Below are 12,605 nucleotides of genomic sequence, written 5' to 3'. Positions count from 1 at the left end.
ACCCCTGATCACTATAGGACTAGGGTAACAGACCCCTGATCACTATAGGACTAGGTTAACAGACCCCGGATCACTATAGGACTAGGTTAACAGACCCCGGATCACTGTAAGGCTAGGTTAACAGACCCCGGATCACTATAGGACTAGGTTAACAGATCCCTGACTACTGTCACTATAGGACTAGGTTAACAGACTCCTGATCACTATAGGACTAGGTTAACAGACTCTGATCACTATAGGACTAGGTTAACAGATCCCTGACTACTGTCACTATAGGACTAGGTTAACAGACCCCTGATCACTATAGGACTAGATTAACAGACCCCTGATCACTATAGGACTAGGTTAACAGACTCCTGATCACTATAGGACTAGGTTAACAGATCCCTGACTACTGTCAGTATAGGTCTAGGTTAACAGACCCCTGATCACTATAGGACTAGGTTAACAGACCCCTGATCACTATAGGACTAGGTTAACAGACCCCTGATCACTATAGGACTAGGTTAACAGACCCCTGATCACTATAGGACTAGGTTAACAGACCCCTGATCACTATAGGACTAGGTTAACAGACCCCTGATCACTATAGGACAAGGTTAACAGACCCCGGATCACTATAGGACTAGGTTAACAGACCCCGGATCACTATAAGGCTAGGTTAACAGACCCCGGATCACTATAGGACTAGGTTAACAGATCCCTGACTACTGTCACTATAGGACTAGGTTAACAGACCCCTGATCACTATAGGACTAGGTTAACAGACTCCTGATCACTATAGGACTAGGTTAACAGACCCCTGATTAGTATCACGATAGGACTAGGTTAACAGATGCCTGATCACTATAGGACTAGGTTAACAGACCCCTGATCACTATAGGACTAGGTTAACAGACCCCTGATCACTATAGGACTAGGTTAACAGACCCCTGATCACTATAGGACTAGGTTAACAGACCCCTGATCACTATAGGACAAGGTTAACAGACCCCGGATCACTATAGGACTAGGTTAACAGACCCCGGATCACTATAAGGCTAGGTTAACAGACCCCGGATCACTATAGGACTAGGTTAACAGATCCCTGACTACTGTCACTATAGGACTAGGTTAACAGACTCCTGATCACTATAGGACTAGGTTAACAGACTCCTGATCACTATAGGACTAGGTTAACAGACCCTGATCACTATAGGACTAGGTTAACAGATCCCTGACTACTGTCACTATAGGACTAGGTTAACAGACCCCTGATCACTATAGGACTAGATTAACAGACCCCTGATCACTATAGGACTAGGTTAATAGACTCCTGATCACTATAGGACTAGGTTAACAGATCCCTGACTACTGTCAGTATAGGTCTAGGTTAACAGACCCCTGATCACTATAGGACTAGGTTAACAGACCCCTGATCACTATAGGACTAGGTTAACAGACCCCTGATCACTATAGGACTAGGTTAACAGACCCCTGATCACTATAGGACTAGGTTAACAGACCCCTGATCACTATAGGACTAGGTTAACAGACCCCGGATCACTATAGGACTAGGTTAACAGACCCCGGATCACTATAAGGCTAGGTTAACAGACCCCGGATCACTATAGGACTAGGTTAACAGATCCCTGACTACTGTCACTATAGGACTAGGTTAACAGACCCCTGATCACTATAGGACTAGGTTAACAGACTCCTGATCACTATAGGACTAGGTTAACAGACCCCTGATTAGTATCACGATAGGACTAGGTTAACAGATGCCTGATCACTATAGGACTAGGTTAACAGACCCCTGACTATTGTCATTATAGGACTAGGCCCTCCTTGATTTCCCTTGGGCCCCCGGGACCAGTGGAGCCTCACTACAGTGTAGTGTAGTCATCTCAGCCCATGCTGAGAGAACAGGACATTGCTGTCCTCCAGCAGTCGCTACCAGAGTGTAACTGGGTTAGACAGGTGGAATGGGTTTATACAGCTGGACCTGAACCATTTCTGTCCGATCCATATGAACACCATACCGGAGGAACGCCATACACCATACCTGAGGAACGCCATACACCATACCGGAGGAACGCCATACACCATACCGGAGGAACGCCATACACCATACCGGAGGAACGCCATACACCATACCTGAGGAACGCCATACACCATACCGGAGGAACGCCATACACCATACCTGAGGAACGCCATACACCATACCGGAGGAACGCCATACACCATACCGGAGGAACGCCATACACCATACCGGAGGAACGCCATACACCATACCGGAGGAACGCCATACACCATACCCGAGGAACGCCATACACCATACCCGAGGAACGCCTAAATACATGAATACCCGCATGAGAACGCCATACACCATACCCGAGGCAGCTATTTTCATACACCATACCCGAGAATTAGAACGTCCATAATCAAACCATCAAAGATGTTCCAACGCAAATTTCAGTGTTTTAAGTTCACCATACCTGAATGGAGGAACGCTCTTGTAAAAACAACCATTCACCAGCCTGAATGACAGTACAGAGGTCCAAAACAACTACAAACAAAACATTATTCAAGTAAAAAGCTCTTGGTCAGAGAGGCAGCCATGACAGTACAGACATGGATGGGCATCGGAAACACACACTAGTCTTGGTCAGCCTGGAGGCAGCCATGACAGTACAGAGTTACGGTCACTTTCACAAAGTCCTAGTCTTGGTCAGAGAGGCAGCCATGATACTCAGAGGTACACACACACATTCACTAGTCCTAGTCTTGTGTCAGAGAGGCAGCCATGACAGTGAACAGCCTCCTTAATCCATTTTGTACCGTTGCACTTTACCTTCCATTAAACATTAACAGTCCTAGTCTTGGTCAGAGAGGCAGCCATGACAGTACAGAGGTCCAGAGGGACACACACACTAGTCCTAGTCTTGGTCAGAGAGGCAGCCATGACAGTACAGAGGTACGCACACACACACTAGTCCTAGTCTTGGTCAGAGAGGCAGCCATGACAGTACAGAGGTACGCACACACACACTAGTCCTAGTCTTGGTCAGAGAGGCAGCCATGACAGTACAGAGGTACGCACACACACACTAGTCCTCGTCTTGGTCAGAGAGGCAGCCATGATACTACAGAGGTACGCACACACACACTAGTCCTAGTCTTGGTCAGAGAGGCAGCCATGACAGTACAGAGGTACGGACACACACACTAGTCCTAGTCTTGGTCAGAGAGGCAGCCATGACACTACAGAGGTACGCACACACACACTAGTCCTAGTCTTGGTCAGAGAGGCAGCCATGACAGTACAGAGGTACGCACACACACACTAGTCCTAGTCTTGGTCAGAGAGGCAGCCATGACAGTACAGAGGTACGGACACACACACTAGTCCTAGTCTTGGTCAGAGAGGCAGCCATGACAGTACAGAGGTACGGACACACACACTAGTCCTAGTCTTGGTCAGAGAGGCAGCCATGACAGTACAGAGGTACGCACACACACACTAGTCCTAGTCTTGGTCAGAGAGGCAGCCATGACAGTACAGAGGTACGCACACACACACTAGTCCTAGTCTTGGTCAGAGAGGCAGCCATGACAGTACAGAGGTACGCACACACACACTAGTCCTAGTCTTGGTCAGAGAGGCAGCCATGACAGTACAGAGGTACGGACACACACACTAGTCCTAGTCTTGGTCAGAGAGGCAGCCATGACAGTACAGAGGTACGGACACACACACTAGTCCTAGTCTTGGTCAGAGAGGCAGCCATGACAGTACAGAGGTACGCACACACACACTAGTCCTAGTCTTGGTCAGAGAGGCAGCCATGACAGTACAGAGGTACGCACACACACACTAGTCCTAGTCTTGGTCAGAGAGGCAGCCATGACAGTACAGAGGTACGGACACACACACTAGTCCTAGTCTTGGTCAGAGAGGCAGCCATGACAGTACAGAGGTACGGACACACACACTAGTCCTAGTCTTGGTCAGAGAGGCAGGCAAGAACCCGATGGTAACTCTTGACGGATTTCCAGAGTTATTCTGTGGAGATGGGAGAACCTTCCAGAAGGACAACCATCCCCTGCAGCACTCCACCAATCAGGCCTTTATGGACTAGTGCCCAGACAGAACACACTCCTCAGTAAAGGCGCATGACAGCCCGCTTGAAGTATGCCAAAAGGCACCCATGAGAAACAAGATTCTCTGGTCTGAATGCAAACTGTCACATCTGGAAGAAACATAGCACCAACCCTATGGTGAAGCATGGTGCTGGCAGCATCAAGCTGTGGGGATGTTTTTCAGCGGGCGGGACTTGAATACTAGTCAGGACAGAGGGAAAGATAAATGGAGCAAAGTACAGCGAGATCCTTGATGAAAACCTGCTCCAGAGCACTCAGGATTTCAGACTGGAGTGAAGATTCACCTTCCAACAGGACAACAACCCTGGCACACAGCCAAGACAACGCAGGATTGGCTTCGGGACAAGTCTCTGAATGTCCTTGCATGGCCCAGTCAGAGCCCGGACATGAATCCAATCGAACATCTCTGGTGAGACCTGAAATTGTTTTATTGCAGAGACACTCTCCTTCCATCCTGACGAAGCTTGAGATGATCTGCAGAGAAGAATGGGAGAAACTCCCCAAATACAGGTGTGCTAAGCTTGTATTGTCATACCCAAGAAGACTCGAGGCTGAAATCGCTGCCAAAGGTGCTCCAACAAAGTACCGTAATTGCTGGACTATTAAGCGCACCTGAATATAAACCGCACCCACTGAATTATAAAAAAAATATGTATTTTGTACATAAATAAGCCGCACATATCTATAAGCCGCAGGTGCCTACCGGTACATTGAAACAAATTAACTTTACACAGCCTTTAAACGAAACACGGCTTGTAACAAAAATTAAAACAGTAGCCTACCAAGAAAGTCATTGGTCACCATCTTCCTCCTCCTGTGCCCTGAAACCACTGAAGTCATCTCCTTCGGTGTCGGAGTTGAATAGCCTCAGAATTGCTTCATCCGATGTTGGATCGTTTTCATTGTCGCTCTCGTCACTTTCATCCGGAGGCATATACCACGCTGAGCTCATGCTGCCCCTTCAACACGCAGCAGTCCAGCCTTTCGAAACCCGTTGATGATAGTGGATTTTTTGACAATGCTCCACGCTGTCAGGACCCACTGGCAGACTTGACCATAAGTTGCTCTTCGCATGTGGCCGTTTTAGTGAAGGATTTATCCCCACTTGTCATCCAAGTCTCCCACTGAACAAGGAGCGCCACCTTAAATGCACGATTTACACTGATGTCGAGTGGCTGCAAATACTTTGGGCCATCTGCTTTTCTTCCCTCTGAAAGCTTTTGTTGTCTTTTTGCACTGAGTCAGTTCCTCACGCTGCTGTTTCCAACGTCTTATCGTCGACTCATTAAGGTCAAGCTCCCGTGCAGCAGCTCTATTTCCTTTTCCAGCAGCCAGATCGATCGCCTTCAACTTGAAAGCTGCATCATATGCATTTCTCCGTGTCTTTGCCATGATGAGGGTGACAAAATGACTACCGTAATCAGAATGATGGGAAGTTTGAGCGCGCTCGATTTACGTCACATTATGTGACGGTGCTCAGTTTTTTGGCGCCATGAATCTTGTGAAAGCGGGAAAAATCCATAAATTAGCCGAGTCATTGTATAAACCGCGAGGTTCAAAGCGTGGGAATAAAGTAGCGGCTTATAGTCCGGAAATTACGGTACTGAGTAAAGGGTACCTTGAATACTTAAGTAAATGTGATATTTCAGTTTTTGTTTTTAATGAATTCGAAAACTTCTAGAACAGTTATTTTCTGTCTCATAATGGGGTATGATTTGTAGATTGAGAAAAAAAAATTGAATCCATTTTGGAACAAGGCTGTAAAAAAAAGTGGAAAAAGTTCAGGGGTTTGAATACTTTTCAAATGCACTGTGTGTGTGTGTATACTTATTATGTTGCAGTGTGGGGAGAGACTCTGCCAGTTCACAAGATGTAAAACTGCTCTCTGTTCATTACAGGAACGACATTACACAAGGAGTAATCCTGGGGGAGTACACACAGGTTTAGTCTAATCCTGCCCCAGACACACTGGGGAGATGGTCCTCTCGGAGCCCCTACTCCCCCCACAATCCTCATTACAGGACACCTGGGGCTACAGAGGGGTGACCAGTGTGTTTTCTGTCTGCATGCACATTGTGTGTGTGTTCTTAATTCACATTAGAAGAAAGGTTGTACATAGTGTATAGTTCACCTTTCAGAGTGGAGGACATGACCTGTTAAATCCCTCAAATCTGTCCTTGGATAGATGTCTGTCTAATAAGGTTTTGGGGCGGCAGGTAGCTTAGTGGTTAGAGTGGGCCAGTAATCGAAAGGTTGCTGTATCGAATGCCTGAGCTGACAAGGTTTAAAAATCTATTGTTCTGCCCCTGAACAAGGCAATTAACCAACTGTTCCCCCGGTAGGCCGTCATTGTAAATAAGAACTTGTTTGTAACTGACCTGCCTAGTTAAACAAAGTTCAATATCAATAACATGGCAGTTCCCTGATCCATCCAACAACCATTACCATGCCAACCACTCCACTGTACTTCAGCCCATCAATGGATTGAGTCTTTGGTCTGAGTACATTGTCTCTCTCTCTCGCTCGCACGCACACACACACAGTAACACTCTATAATGTCCTCTAACTGTCCCGTGTAGTGACGAGACCTACCCAGGGGGCCTGTGACAAAACACTCAATGACAGGGAGCAACATAGTATTTTCTCAATCACATGAACTGTATACCACAACGTTGATTCAGTTCAACCATGGGAATATCACCTTTCAAGTGTGTGTCTCAATGTTCCTGTTCCAGAAAGACAAACGGACAGTAAACCAGACTTGACCTGGTAACATGGCCTCCAGGCAGACAGATGACTTGACCTGGTAACATGGCCTCCAGGCAGACAGATGACTTGACCTGGTAACATGGCCTCCAGGCAGACAGATGACTTGACCTGGTAACATGGCCTCCAGGCAGACAGATGACTTGACCTGGTAACATGCTCTCCAGGCAGACAGATGACTTGACCTGGTAACATGGCCTCCAGGCAGACAGATGACTTGACCTGGTAACATGCTCTCCAGGCAGACAGACGACTTGACCTGGTAACATGCTCTCCAGGCAGACAGACGACTTGACCTGGTAGCATGCTCTCCAGGCAGACAGACGACTTGACCTGGTAACATGCTCTCCAGGCAGACAGACGACTTGACCTGGTAGCATGCTCTCCAGGCAGACAGACGACTTGACCTGGTAACATGCTCTCCAGGCAGACAGACGACTTGACCTGGTAGCATGCTCTCCAGGCAGACAGACGACTTGACCTGGTAGCATGCTCTCCAGGCAGGCCTAGGTCAGCTCTGTCTATCAGAGTTGGTTGATAAGTTCTTTCTCAACGCTCCACTATGCGGAAGCCCTCGTGTGTGTGTGTGTGTGTGTGTGTGTGTGTGTGTGTGTGTGTGTGTGTGTGTGTGTGTGTGTGTGTGTGTGTGTGTGTGTGTGTGTGTGTGTGTGTGTGTGTGTGTGTGTGTGTGTGTGTGTGTGTGTGTGTGTGTGTGTGTGTGTGTGCGTGCGTGCGTGCGTGCGTGTGTGTGTGTGCGTGTGTGAATGCAGACATTGTTTGATAGCAATGAGGTGGAAAAGGGGTCCTGTGCCTCAAAGAAGAAGGAAAGAAGAGAGGAGATGATGGAGAAGGGAAGAGAGAGACGCTGAAAGTAGGTCAGGTGCTTAGGGGAAGGGAAAGGGGGATACCTAGTCAGTTGTACAACTGAATGCATTCAACTGAAATGTGTCTTCCGTATTTAACCCAACCCCTCAGAGAGGTGCGGGGGGGCTGCCTTAATCGACACCCACGTCTTCGGCGCCCGGGGAGATAGGGAGGAATAGAAAAATAATACCCACAGAGCTCAGCTAGATGACTTAGAATCTGTGGAAGAAACACATTTGTTGAAGTGAGAGAATGAAACAGAATCTGTGGAAGAAACAGACATTTGTTGAGAGAGAGAGGATTGGGTAATATGCTATGCACAGAGGTGTGTGTGTTAAGAACATTAGCTAAGCTGGAAAATTTCTCTAAATCTAATTTATCCTCTCGATACCGCTGATCAGCAAATCTGCTCAAATCCTACATGTCACACACACACACATTGAAAAAAACGACACAACTGAATCCTCTCATCTAAGTGGGATTTGAGAGGCTTAGTTTTGTTTACTTAAACCTGAAAACACACACACATTATCGTGTAAGTACTGTATCAGTCGCACATTCATAAGCAAAAACAAGCTCATTTGTTTCGTACCTTTTGAAATCTCTCACAAAAACCTACACACAACCACAAACACACAACCACATACAGCAGTGCAGCACAAGACAATCTCTCTCTCTGTCTCACTGTGATGGGAGTATTACATCTGGGGTGTGAACATAGATACATAAAGAAGAGGAAAGCAGAGAGGGATCCATAGTGCTGGTGGGATGGGAATGGAGAGAGAGAGAGAGAGGCATGGGCAATCCGCCAAACGCTGACGGAAGCTGCTTAGCGCAACCAGTTGCCATGGATACAGTCAGGGGCAGCACCTTGTGTGTGAGGAAAAAAAGAGAGCGAGAGAGAGAGAGGGAGAGGGAGGGAAAACCAACAGGCAAGCGTCAGACAGAACCAGTGAGGAAGTGAGAGAACACCATGCTGCAGGAGAGAGGGAGAGTGAGAGAGACAGAGGGAGAGTGAGAGAGACAGAGGGAGCGTGAGAGAGACAGAGGGAGACAGCCAGAGCAAAAGAGTGATAGAGTGATAGCTAGAAGATGGAGGTTCAGTCAGAATGCGTTGAGCCTCCTCCACCTCCACACGATCCCCAGCCACCAGGGAAGATCAACAAAGCAGCCTTCAAGCTGTTCGGAAAACGACGCTCCGGAATGGCTGGATTCTTCTCTTTCAGGAACAAAGGGGTCAACAGGAATGTGAATTCTGTGGGGGCTACTAACGAGCTCGTCAGGAGTAAAACGCATGGCGGACTAACGAGCTTGGAACCAGACGGACAGAGAGGGGAGGAGTCCGGAATATCAGAGGCGGGACAGGTGAGGTCTCTCAGCAAATCACTGAGCTTCTTTTCGCTGCTCAGACGAGGAAGTGTGAGAGTCAATGAGAATACAGGGTTTGGGAGAAGGGGGAGGGGTTTAAAAGGCTTCTTCAGTAGTATGAAATGGCGGCGGAAGGAGAACGTGATGGCGGGAGAGGGGGAGGTAGCGGAGGTGAGAGAGGGGGAAGTGATTCTAACAGAAGAAGTGAAAGACATCACTCTGACCCTCGAACCCCAGCCCCGCCCGCTCCTGGAGGATCATGGTAGCTCGGAGGCTGAGAAAAACACAGAATCGGCAGGAACCTCTCCCTCCAACAACGCCACGACACCACTTACGCAATCAATCGCCTTGACGACAAACCTGTCAGAATCCCTCTATACGCCATCCCCCTCCCCTCTCCGCACCTTTCTCCACTCAAAACCCAAAACGTCAATTTCCTCTGTAACGGCCATCCCCCCTCTGGATCAGTGTGACCCCCACTCCGAACCCTCAGTGGACCGGCTCTGTTCAGTCCTCTTCACTGACGTCACTTCACTCAAGAGCTTCGATTCACTGACGGGGTGCGGTGACATCATCGCAGACGCAGAGGAGGAGGGGGCAGGAAACGGGGGAGGAGGAGTAGGAAGTGCTACTAGCAGTAGCACTAGTAGTGGGGAAGGAGGAGGAGTACGAAGCTCCATTAATACCCATGTCACCCCTTCTACCTCTACCTCCGCTACTGCCTCTACCCCTGGCCCCCTCCCTGCCAGAGCACGGTTGATGCCCTCTCACTCTGCCCCGACTCAGCAGCCCTCTGGCAGCGGCGTGGTGGCCTACATGGGGGGTGGGGAGGAGATGGCCAGCCCTGACGGGGTGGATGACGCAGACATGCAGGGGCTCTGGCACATGCTCCCCTCTGGGGGAGAAAACTCCCCCACTTTCCTCCGATCCAACTCTCACCTGGCTCCCCCGAGGGGTACAGAGCGGAAATTCACCCAGGTCAAGTCTCTGGGACTCAGCAAGATCCCCGTAGTGGGGGGAGGGAGGAAGGGTGACTAAACTCCCCACTCACGCCGCTTGCCAAACCTCCTCTCCCAATGAGAAGGAGACTAAGGAGGAAGTCCCACCCCAACAGGATGTCCCGGCTCTTAGGGATGAGGGCTACTGGGATACGCCCTCTGCAACCCCCACGGCAACGCCTGACAACGGCTTCCTGCGGAACCAAAGGCTTGGCCTATTGTGTGACAGCTGCTCTGGCGATGCGCTCTACGACCTCTACAACGAGGAATTGGAAAGATCTGATGACGAGGAAGAGGAAGAAGATCTGATGAGTACTCCTTCCACCTCCGCATGTGAGTACAAACTCAGCCCTCTGGCCCGGACTACTCCTCCTTTCTCCTCCTCCTCTTCCTCTTTCCACTCGATGAAGGGAAGCACTAGCCTTCCCCGCGAGTCCAAAATCCCTCTTAGTGTCAGACAGACCACACCCCCTCACTCTGTGAGCCAATCAGCTATTTCCTTTGTCCACGCAACCGCTCCTCCCTCTGACACACCCACCCATGCCCCTCTCCCAGCCCGGACCAGAATCCCTGTCTCCAAGGTGCCAGTCCGTCGCCCTGGGAACAAGGCCGGCAACACTACACAGGGGCCAGCCCCCAGGAAGTAGCTTTGGACCAGGCAGCCATGAACTTTGGTGTCTTTGGACTGAACCTGTGTACACCATCACTGGTCTTATGTTTAAGACTTTGCTGGACTGGTGGGTTGTGGAAGGCATCAGACAATGATAGACAGAAGAGCTCTAAGCAACACTCCCATTGGATCCTAGTGGGTCACAACAAAACTAAATAATCTTTGGGTGGCAAAGAAAGTTTGACATACTTTAACCACTGGAGGTGTGTGTACAACATCACTGGAGGTGTGTGTACAACATCACTGGAGGTGTGTACAACATCACTGGTCGTGTGTGTACGACATCACTGGTCGTGTGTGTACGACATCACTGGAGGTGTGTGTACAACATCACTGGTCGTGTGTGTTCAACATCACTGGAGGTGTGTTCAACATCACTGGAGGTGTGTTCAACATCACTGGAGGTGTGTTCAACATCACTGGAGGTGTGTACAACATCACTGGAGGTGTGTACAACATCACTGGAGGTGTGTACAACATCACTGGAGGTGTGTACAACATCACTGGAGGTGTGTACAACATCACTGGAGGTGTGTACAACATCACTGGAGGTGTGTACAACATCACTGGAGGTGTGTACAACATCACTGGAGGTGTGTACAACATAACTGGAGGTGTGTGTACAACATCACTGGAATTATGTGTATGGGAAACATATATATTATGTGTATAAGAAACTTGGCAACTCTTCAAGTGGGGGAAGAGAGCGCACAGAAAAGTTTGGGATCCACATTTTTAGACAACTCTCATCGCTTCCTGAACAGATTTTTTCAACACTCATCGCTTCCTGTAAATGTTGGTCATATAAATCAACAGCACTACACACCGCTAGGAAGGACCAGAGCACCTTTCACACTGCTAGGAAGGTCCAGAGCACCTTTCACACTGCTAGGAAGGTCCAGAGCACCTTTCACACTGCTAGGAAGGTCCAGAGCACCTTTCACACCACTAGGAAGGACCAGAGCACCTTTCACACCGCTAGGAAGGACCAGAGGACCTTTCACACTGCTAGGAAGGTCCAGAGCACCTTTCACACCACTAGGAAGGACCAGAGCACCTTTCACACCGCTAGGAAGGACCAGAGGACCTTTCACACCGCTAGGAAGGACCAGAGGACCTTTCACACCACTAGGAAGGACCAGAGGACCTTTCACACTGCTAGGAAGGTCCAGAGCACCTTTCACACCACTAGGAAGGACCAGAGCACCTTTCACACCGCTAGGAAGGAACAGAGGACCTTTCACACTGCTAGGAAGGACAAGGGCACCTTTCACTCTGCTAGGAAGGTCCAGAGCACCTTTACCTTTTCTCTTCAAGTCCTTTTTTCTAAAAGACAGATTTTATATGATACAACGTGTTTAATCTAACAACAGTCTAATATAATTAAACAGTTTGGAATGTGTCATCATCTAATCTGTAACTAATTACCTCCTAATCCCAGACTCCGATCCTTAATCTGTCATTTTGTCATGCCATTTAGCAGACATTTTTATCCAAAGTGATTTACAGTAATGCAGGTGGGAGGAGCTATATGAGGGAGGGCTCATTGTAAAGGCTGGAATGGAATTAATGGAACGGAGTCAAACATGTTACTTTTCCTGTGATACCATTCCATTTATTCCATTGAGCCCATCCTCCCACCATTTATTCCATTGAGCCCATCCTCCCACCATTTATTCCATTGAGCCCATCCTCCCACCATTTATTCCATTGAGCCCATCCTCCCACCATTTATTCCATTGAGCCCATCCTCCCACCATTTATTCCATTGAGCCCATCCTCCCACCATTTAT

The 12,605-nt window shown here is 48.7% G+C and overlaps 2 protein-coding genes across 2 annotated transcripts in view; one reads left to right on the top strand and one right to left on the bottom strand.

Annotated features, from left to right (window-relative positions):
* Positions 1 to 12,605, bottom strand: part of LOC124040475 (catenin delta-2-like) — an 890,284-nt gene that overhangs the window by 499,104 nt on the left and 378,575 nt on the right. The window lies entirely within an intron of this gene.
* On the top strand, positions 8,555 to 12,490 carry LOC124039488 (APC membrane recruitment protein 2-like). Its single transcript, XM_046355508.1, is given in 2 exon segments — positions 8,555 to 10,198; positions 10,245 to 12,490. Coding segments are annotated over 2 exon segments (1,875 nt in total). The 5' UTR covers positions 8,555 to 8,868; the 3' UTR covers positions 10,790 to 12,490.

This window comes from Oncorhynchus gorbuscha, linkage group LG07, assembly GCF_021184085.1.
Source record: "Oncorhynchus gorbuscha isolate QuinsamMale2020 ecotype Even-year linkage group LG07, OgorEven_v1.0, whole genome shotgun sequence".
In the NCBI taxonomy this organism is placed as follows: domain Eukaryota; kingdom Metazoa; phylum Chordata; class Actinopteri; order Salmoniformes; family Salmonidae; genus Oncorhynchus; species Oncorhynchus gorbuscha.
This window is presented reverse-complemented; position numbering and strand designations above follow the sequence as displayed.